We start from the raw sequence: 10,000 nt of genomic DNA, 5'->3' as shown, positions 1-10,000 counted from the left end.
CTGGTTGAGCTTTTGCCACTTGGCGAGACATTCCTGGGGTATCAAACCTTCCAAAATGTAAAGCAGAAGTTGAACAACGCAAGTGTTACTTCAAATGAAAAGAAAGTGTCTGTTCTTACTAAAGTGGAGAGAAGGGGAGAATATGGCTCAATGACCACGAAAAGGGAATGGCATATGCTGTGTGTACAAAATGTGACACAAAAGGTTCAATTGTTATGACAGCTTGCCCGAGTTATAAACTTGACAGCATTGTAAAGCTGAGAACTTTCCAAATTGTATAAAAAGTCTGGAGAAGCGCATGTCAGACCCAGGGGGAGGGGGGGGGGGGGGAGGAGAGAGAGAGAGAGAAAGAGAGAAAGAGAGAGAGAGAAAGAGAGAGAGAGGATTGTTGAAAATTGACATTTTAATTTTTTTAAATAAAGTACAATGTGACCTGATGTTTCTTTTTTCTTGTAAAAACAATCATGTTAATTTCATATGTGTGGGCTACTAAAATTTCATGTGGGCTGAAATCATTTCTTATTCAGGGGCCCACTTGGCCCCTAAGGTATTCAGTCTAAGTTGCAACCCTGTTCAATGTATGTAGCAAGTGTGCCAGAATACAAAAGCATGGCAATAAAAATATGTCAAATATAATTGACAAACGAGTATTGCAAAAACAATAGATACATGTTAATTTATGAATGAAATCAATGTAGACATATTTCAGATCAATTCCTTTTCTCCTTGAATTGATCATTTAAGTTTACAATATTGAAACTTTTTTTATATTTCAGATTTGTGAGGATAGAATGAAGAAATTTATGAAATAAAACCAGTTGGACATTTGATCATTTTTTCATTATTAAGAAAATATGCTTTCAAATATCTTTTCCTTTTTATTCTCTGAAAAATTAACGTAGCTCCACCCTCCTGTGAGGCCACATTTAAAAAAATGTTGGTTTGCCATAGCCCGAGGGTCATAAAAAATATTGGGTCGGTTGGTAGGTTTTTTTGTTTTTTTTCCTGAAAATATATTGAATATCAAAACTCTGTTTTTATATTTTGTGTTCTTTTGATGAATTAACCATATTACAGTGAATTACTTGCAGAACTGTCAGAAACCTCTCTACAAAGTGCAGTTTTAACTTCATGGACAGGAGTAGTTTGTGTATGGCTCATATATCATTTTGTTATTCTGATATATGTTATTTGTTTTGTGGGTGTTTGTTTTCCAGGTCTTGAATATGTCCATTGTTTTTTCAAATTTGTCTAGAGTCTTGGTTGCCATGATTTTACTCTCAATGGCCAATGTAACATGCATGTATTATGCAACTGAAACTTGGTAGCATTGCTGTTGAACTAAAACATTATTCGTATAAACTCAACACAATTTCATGTTCAATGATGTTGGTCAAACGATTTCTGATACATTAAGTCCGTGCTCCGCGGTACCTCAAATTAACAAAATGCCTGTGATTTACCGAAATGCCTCCAGAAATACCAAAATGCCCATTAGAACTAACGAAATTCCCCTTTGAATCATTCTTTTAAAGTTAAATTGAAAGATTAGAGATTGATTCAATGTGTAAAATACCGTCTCTGAAGAAAAAATAACATAAAATTTTTAAGGAAGGTAACTCGTTATTTTTCTTTCATTTAGAAGAATGTGTTCAACCATTATTTCCTAATCATTATATATACCAGTATTACATTGCTTAAGTTGAATTAAATCAACATTCAGATATATTTTGCAATTCAAACAAATATTGTATAGGGGAAAAAATCATCGGTGATATATACATGCACGTATAAATTTTGCTAGAGTTATCTTTCTTTGAAACATTGTGAATGCGAGAATTGAACACAATTGAATTTCCTAAATTTATAATCACAAATTTAAAAACGTTTTATCATAAAAGATTAACATATATAAACTTAATCTGCATTAATGTATATAATTAGAGGGGAATTTCTATACTTTTAGGTGGTATTTCGAAAACTAATTCCTGGGGGCATTTCGGTAAATTGCGGGCATTTCCGAATATTTGGGGCACCCATTTACATTTTCATCGGAACACAGTTGTTGTTTGTGTCCATAATTATCGAATGATGCCTCATCGGATAGATAAAATTCTACCAGTATGCCATGTTCCGAATCGATCATTTGAGTGCTTAAAATTGCGACGATTTACAAAACGTTGCAAAGAACAAATTAACTAAAAACAAAACAAAACGCATCTTCACAAGTCAAGGGCTATTGATTAGTTACCTCGTTACAAAATAAAAACAACACGCAATGTTCTTGATGTTAAGAAAAGTACCCCCACGAAGACCATTGTTTACTTTCTGTTTTTGCTTTTTCCAAACTTGCATCTTAAACGAGGAATCTCATTGGATGATTTAATTTTAGCTTATAGCGTCATCCCCTGTCCCAAACCCGTGTTTTGAATGGTGACTGATGCAAGCATGGTGCGAGGTAACGAATCAATAACCCTTGACTTGTGAAGATGAACCAAACGCGGATAGGAACTTGAAAGATTGATTGATTGAATATTGTTTAACGTCCCTCTCGAGAATATTTCACTCATATGGAGACGTCACCACTGCCGATGAAGGGCTGCAAAATTTAGGCCTATGCTCGGCGCTTACGGCCTTTGAGCAGGGAGGGATCTTTATCGTGCCACACCTGCTGTGGCACGGGGCCTCGGTTTTTGCAGTCTCATCCGAAGGACCGCCCCATTTAGTCGCCTTTTACGACAAGCAAGGGGGTACTGAAGACCTATTCTAACCCGGATCCCCATGGGATGGAACTTGAAAGAAAAACAAGTCGGAAAATCGAGTGGAAAAAAAAACATGGCCGAAATTATGTCATTAAAAACTTTCCAATCGGGAGGTTAAAAATGGGTCGGTCGCGCGATGGCAAACAAACTCCTTTTTAATTTTGGCCTGAAGTTTTTAGATTTTGCAAAGTCAATAAGATTTATGCATGACAGGAACATAAATTTTGTTGGGAATCTTTTTCAAAAGTTATTGTAAAAACAATATTGATAACCATAAAATATTTCAAAAGTCTAAATCAATTATATGTTTCAAAATATTGAATCCAAGGACAATAACTGTTTTCATCAAATTATTTATCAAGTCCATTTGCAGTAGATTTCCTTCCATTTTTCAAACATTTTGTATATTTTTTAAAGAAACAGCATCATGAATTTTGTTATGAATACTATCATATCGTTTTAGGCTTTTAGCCAGTTTTTGTGAAATTTTGATAATGCTGTTCAAGGAAAATTGCAATTTTCTGATGTTGATAAAAAGTATATGTGTGCTAATTGATACAAATTTTATTAATACCACAACATACTTATTTTATCATTTTCATTTGTTACTAAGGTATATTATTTGAAGTATCAACAATCAAATATAAGATTGAACCTATAATTCTAAAGGGGTGGAATTAGTTCCTCAAGTGTTTACAATAATAAAATCAATATATGCACCCAGGGGTGCATGAGCTGAGTTGCATGGAATACATTGTGAAGTCAGGAATGATGTGGCATATTTATAATTGTGAATATTTGGATTTAGACTTTTAGAGTTATGCAGATTCAGATATTTCTAAAATTTTCAATCTTTTTTCAGGACTGTGACCTTGACCTTTTTTCTCCAAAATCAATAGGGGGTCTTCCTAACCTGCTATCCAACAATATAACCAAGTTTCATTTGATTCAGTTTTAAACTTTTCGAGTTACTGTCCAGAAACCATATTTGTATGAAGTTTTCAATCTATTTTCGGTCACTGTGACCTTGACCTTTGACCTTTTTTCTCCAAATTCATTAAGGGCCTTGCTCTGCTGGTATCCAACAATATATCCAAGTTTCATTTGATTCAAATTAAAATTTTTCGAGTTATCCTGAAACCAAATTTTTTGGGAATTTTAAATCTATTTTTGGTCACTGACCTTGACCTTTGACCTATTTTCTCCAAAATCATTAGGGGTCTTCCTTACCTGGTACATAACAATATATTTAAGTATCATTTGAATCGGATTTAAACTTTCTGAGTTATCATCCGAAAACCAAATTTTTCTGAAATTTTCATTTTATTTTTGGTCAGTGACCTTGACCTTTGGCCATTTTTCTCCAAAATTAATAGGGGTCTTCCTTACCTGGTACCCAACAACATATCAAAGTTTCATTTGATTAGATTGTAAACTTTTCGAGTTATCATCCGGATAACTCCTGCTCGCATCACCAAACCAATAGCCGAGTTCAACTTCGTTGCAACTCGGCTACAAATGAAGTACATGTAATTCCATGACCATTTAGAATTCCAAATAAAATTTCCTAATATCTGAGATGGACCCATATACAAGTTATACACAGGTCGGTCTTTGCATTAGGCAGACAGTTACGATAAACAATTTTGATGAAAATATTTTTCATTTAAAACAAGAGGTACTGTGAGCAATCTTTTTTGATTCTATGCTAAATATGGACCACCAGGTTCGAAGCATCGCTAAATCGTGTTACTATCAACTACGTAATATTGGCCGAATTCGACCGTTAATATCGGAGAGTGCTTGTAAGACCCTTATATGTTCACTTGTGACCTCTTGTCTGGATTATGGCAATGCCTTACTGTACGGTATAAGTACCAGTTCCTTGACTAGACTCCAAAGGATTCAAAACACCACCGCCAGGATCATTACACGTACAAAGAAATATGACCACATAACACCCATGTTAGTAAATTACATTGGCTCCCTGTAGAACAGTGAATCCAGTACAAGCTGCTGCTACAGACTTTTAAAGCTTTAAATGGAACATCACCATTATATTTACAAGAACTTGTCAAATTTTACACACCTAGAAGATCCCTGCGATCAGAAAACCCTATGTTTCTGGTGCAGTCACGTACACATACTAAGACATATGGACACAGACGGTTCGACGTGGTGAGTGCTACACTCTGGAACAATCTACCCCAAGACCTGAGATCTGAGATGAATTTTATTCGTTTTAAAAAGTTATTAAAAACTTACCTTTTTACCATTGCTTACTAGTGATGGGCAATAGGGAAAAAATAATTAATCGATGATCGGATTAATTGGATGCACCTTTTCAATTGATTAATCGAAAAATAATCGAATTTTATTCATTTCAAATTTATGGCATAAATGTATTAAATTTATTTTATTTTTTACCCTAAATATTAAGTTAATTAGAATAAAATCGTAAGATTGATTGATTGTATGTTGTTTAACGTCTCTCTTGGGAATTTTTCACTCATGGAAACGTCTAAAATCATTAGAAATTTGAATTTAATAATACCATAATTTCGATTTTGTTTTCCCAGGATAGGGATAGATCTTTCGACTTTTGTTGTTGTTCTTATGGGATCCGGTATAGAATAGAGCCTCAATACCCCTTGTTTGTTGTAAGAGGTAAACCCGAGGCCCGGGCCGTGTCACAGCAGGTGTGGCTCGATAAAGATCACTCCCTGCTCAAAGACTGTAAGCGCTGAGCATATGCCTAAATTTTGCAGCCCTTCACCGGCAATGGTGATGTCTCCATATGAGTGAAAGATTCTCAAGAGGGACATTAAAACAATATTCAATTTTATCGGATGATTCAGCTTCATCAGCCATTTTGGATTTTAGTTAAGTCGCGGCAGGAATATTCATATTATTAAAAAAAATAGACGTCGACGATTTTCGATTTTTAAAATGGCAACTGATAATTCACATCGTTTCAGTTATAGCGACCGACAATCAAAAGTTGCCGATAATCGGTACATCATTATTGCTTACCCAGATTCTTCTTAGTGTTTATTTAAGATCGCTCATTTCTAAATTGACCTTATTACAATGGACAACACAGCAATTTTACATGTGAACATTACTAGTCCTTTTAAAGTTATATGTATATGTATATATATTTATATATATATATATATATATATATATATATGTATATTCTTAAGTGTTTTTTTTTTTAACTTGCATCATTTTTAAGCTCTAGTATTTATTAAACTTGTAAGTTTTATGCTCTTATGTCCACAAGTGTTTTATGTACAGCGCTTTAGAGTAATTTTATATTATATTTAGCACTTTATAAATTTTGTATAATAATAATAACAATAAAAGAATACCCCCCCCCCCCCCCCCCCCCCCCCCGTTTACCCCAACCTCCCAAAGGGTCCATGTAGATAAATTACCCCTTTCCTGAGTATCTGATTGGCTCTTCAATCTTCTGACCACCTCGGTCTTTTTCTTAACAATGAACAAAAATATACCGTATGTACAGTACTCGCCTATAAGTCGGATTTTTGGGAGTTAAATTTTGGTCCAAAACTCAATGTCCGACTTATTAGAATGTCCTAAGAAGATTACTATTTTTCGGGATGGTGTAATGTATAGCCAAGTGTTTTTAAACAACAAAAACATGGACGAAATAAACAAAATAGTAACTGTTTAATTTACTGAGAATAAAAAGTGAATTATTGATGTCATATATCCCAAAACATTATTGGAACACTAATAAAAATACATAAGAGTATTGATATGAAATTGATTTGTTGGGGGAAAATACCATATATCGACGCATCTCTCACAATATTATTTTAAACACAGGTAAAAATATTAGAGCATTGATTACAAATTGTAAACCGATTCTTGAAAAAAGTTAGACCGACTTACAAAAGGGTCAATGGCAATTCCCTCCAAAATAACCTAAAAACTATACAACCGACTTATAGGCGAGTATATACAGTATGAAAGAGCTATTTTGAATTTGTCAAAGGTGCATGGATTTAAAAACGAAAATGACTAATAGAAATATCAACTCAAGATTATTTCATGGTAAAAAGCTAGTTTTGATACATAACTTTATAGAATTAATTATTTGGCAGGCTGTCCAGCACCCTTGGACAAAAAATAAGGGCAAATTTTAGGGGTAAAATTTTAAAAAATTAGGGCTAAATTAGGGCCAAAATTAGGAATTTTTAACCAAATTGCGGAAGTTTTAATTATTTAAAAGGACTTACCTTGTCAAATTTGACAATAAAGAAACTCACATGACACACAAATAAGATGTAAGTACAGGAAGGGTGTATTCCAGTGTTCCATGGTCTCAGCTATTATTGGCTATAACCTAAAATCTCAACTCTTTATCACAAAGTCACAACCAATAAACAAGCTTGACACATGGATCCACAGGTCAACTGCCTTTCACTGCATCAGCATTATCTGAATAAGAACTGCAATCTACGTTAATAACACACATTTTGTATGAATGCATTTTGATTTTTCAAGACTGATAAAACAGTAGGAATTGACATGAAAAATAAGGGCTTTTTTAGGATTTCCCCTTGAATTCTACATTTTTTTAGGACTTTTAGCAAAACTGAAAAAAATTAGGAATTTTTAGGAATTTTAGGGCCGCTGGACAGCCTGCATTTGGAGATGATAATCAATTGAAATTGATTAAGCTGAAATGCTTGTCTGAAATATATTTTAGATGATGCAAGTGCAAGCCAATCAGATAATGCGAGACGCAAAGTGATGTCACAACCTCCTTTAAGGCTGTCAATGGACGTAAAAGCTCTGGTACGATGAAATAAATGGCAGAATACGACAATTAAAAGGATGGCATGGGATTTAGATGAAAGACATAAGTAGAACTACATTAGCCTAACGAGATATTAGCAGAAATTCCTTCGATAAAGTTGGTTTAAACACCATGAATCGGTCTCGAAACAGGTATTGTCCTGTTTGTTTACGATTTGTTGCACACCTATCTCACAAGTGGTCATCTCTAAAACTTACAGAAGGTTGAATCTGACTATTCAGAACGGTAGCAGGTCGTTCCGTCCCACAGTCGGTCCGTCCCTAGTCGATCCGTCCTTAGACGGCCCGTCCCATGGTCGATTCGGCCCATTTTGCTTAGTCGATCCGGCCCCTCAGATTTTTTTTTATCAAAGATATAATAAATGATTATTATTTAAGAAAAAGGGAGTTTTTTTGCATATATATTGCAGTTATAGTTATCAAAATTAGATAACTGCCGAAGTTAGACGTGTAAATAAAATTGTTTATACAACCCTTAACTAGGATTTATAATTTTTGTTTGAAGTGCGATGGTTATGAAAATGTGTGCTCATTAATTATATTGTAAAAACATCGTTATTCAACTATGTATAGCAATCAATGTAAATTTGTGTCCTAGCTGTGTCCACTGATCACTGTGAAAACACCTTAGTGAAAACAGTTTATATAACTGCATTGTTGTGCAACCTTTGATCATAAATTACGAGCTTACACTATTATTAGTTTGGTTTTTTTAAACTTCAGAAGTTCAAAGAATTGCTCATGATTTGGAAATAGACTGTAGCAGGTATAGAAATATTCCAAGAAATGACAGAGTAAGTAAATTTTGTCTAAAAACAAAAGATATTCTTTGTATTGAAAATGAAGCCCACTTTTAAATTATCGAATATTGTGATGTGTATAGTGATCTTAGAAAAAGCTGTCAAATATCAAAACATCTATTCTGTTTGGGAAATACTGAAAGCTAATTATTTCAATATGGAGGAACAAATCACCTTAACTGTTAAATGCTTTGGCAAAGTATGTTTTTCTTGCTTTTAAAAGAAGAGACATTTGTTATGATAGTCTCAAGAAGATTAATATACATTACGAGTGATCAAGGTTAATTAGTCTGCAATCAAGCCATAAATACCATAGAGCATATTAAAGGATGACTACCTGATGACAGAAGACATCAGCGGCACACACACCATGAAGATGAAATACGCAGATGAATCAAACCAATTCAGTACTCTAATAGTACTTGGAAAAATAGCAATTATTTTTTTCTGGGCCGGATCGACTTGGGGACGTATTAACTAGGGGACGGATAGTCTAGGGACGGATCGGTAATGGGACGAATCGACTAAGGGACGGATTGGTTATGGGACGGAACGTCTAGAAAGCGAAACAACTTGGGTGATCGCTATTCGGTGGGGGAAATAACATATTTTGAATAAATTATTGGTTCTGTATAAAAATAATTTCTTTTTTAGAAGGGGGGGGGGGTGCATAAGATCTATACAAGCTATCCACACTTCAGATGCCTTTGGTCCAAATGTGTGACAGTGATAGAGAAAAAAAGGGTCTCTGATAAGATTTCTGTGAGCAAGTATCATATTTTAAATTTTAGACGATTTCAGTTTTACTTTGTGGATCAAATTACTGTCGAACTATTGTTCAAAGCATTAAATACATACTTCTTCTTTTTTTTTTTTCTTATTTCACTTTACCGTTCTAAGGAGGAAAATGTTTGCTACACAGTACCTTCGCAGTTGTCCTTTGTTACTGGTTTCTTGGCAGTACATACGACCGTGACACAAACTAAACACAGCAAAGTCTTCAAATACATTGTTCTTCTTTGCGTAACTGGAGTAACTGAGTTAAATGAGAAAATAAAAATCCTCTTGGATTGTTGTCTGCTAGTCACCGGCAAAACAAACGTGGAACAGGAAGCACATGTACATCTGTCGCAATTTGATTGGCCAAAGATGGTGAGTATATCTGCAGAAGGGATGATTTGTAAAGGGAAAAAAATAGACCGCGAGACAAATATGAATAATATTGTATCATTCGATAAAATGTGAAGCTGTTATCAACATCTTAGGGAGCCGAGTTAAGGTAGCTCATTACACCAAACTTTCATTTAATGGCTCGTTATAACACAATCTTTTATTTAATGGCTCGTTATAACACCTCTTATGGAATATGATTTCACCATTGAAAGATTAATACAAGCTCTCTTTGTGATTTTTCCCGGAATGATAAAAAGGTGTTTTGTTTGCAAATAAGAAAGAGTCCAAATTTCGCTGTGATTTGGTGCATGATATGAATATCTAATAAAACATACCTAAAAGACTCAGATTTAAACGTTCTAATTTTTTAGAGAAAAAAATATTTATGAAAATTGAAAACGTTATTTGTTAATA

General features: G+C 34.1%; 1 protein-coding gene across 1 annotated transcript in view; it reads right to left on the bottom strand.

The window, feature by feature from the left end:
- LOC125653352 (mesencephalic astrocyte-derived neurotrophic factor homolog) overlaps window positions 1-9,556 on the bottom strand; it is a 25,885-nt gene extending 16,329 nt beyond the window's left edge. Inside the window, exon 1 of the mRNA XM_048882801.2 lies at window positions 9,339-9,556. Within this exon, the coding sequence (XP_048738758.1) occupies window positions 9,339-9,423 (85 nt within the window). The 5' untranslated portion in view covers window positions 9,424-9,556. The remainder of the gene's footprint in view (window positions 1-9,338) is intronic.
- Between the last annotated feature and the right edge of the window lie 444 nt (window positions 9,557-10,000).

Source organism: Ostrea edulis, chromosome 7, assembly GCF_947568905.1.
Source record: "Ostrea edulis chromosome 7, xbOstEdul1.1, whole genome shotgun sequence".
NCBI classification, from domain to species: Eukaryota; Metazoa; Mollusca; class Bivalvia; order Ostreida; family Ostreidae; genus Ostrea; species Ostrea edulis.
Note: the sequence above shows the minus strand (reverse complement) of the source record. Positions and strands in the feature narration are given on the sequence as shown.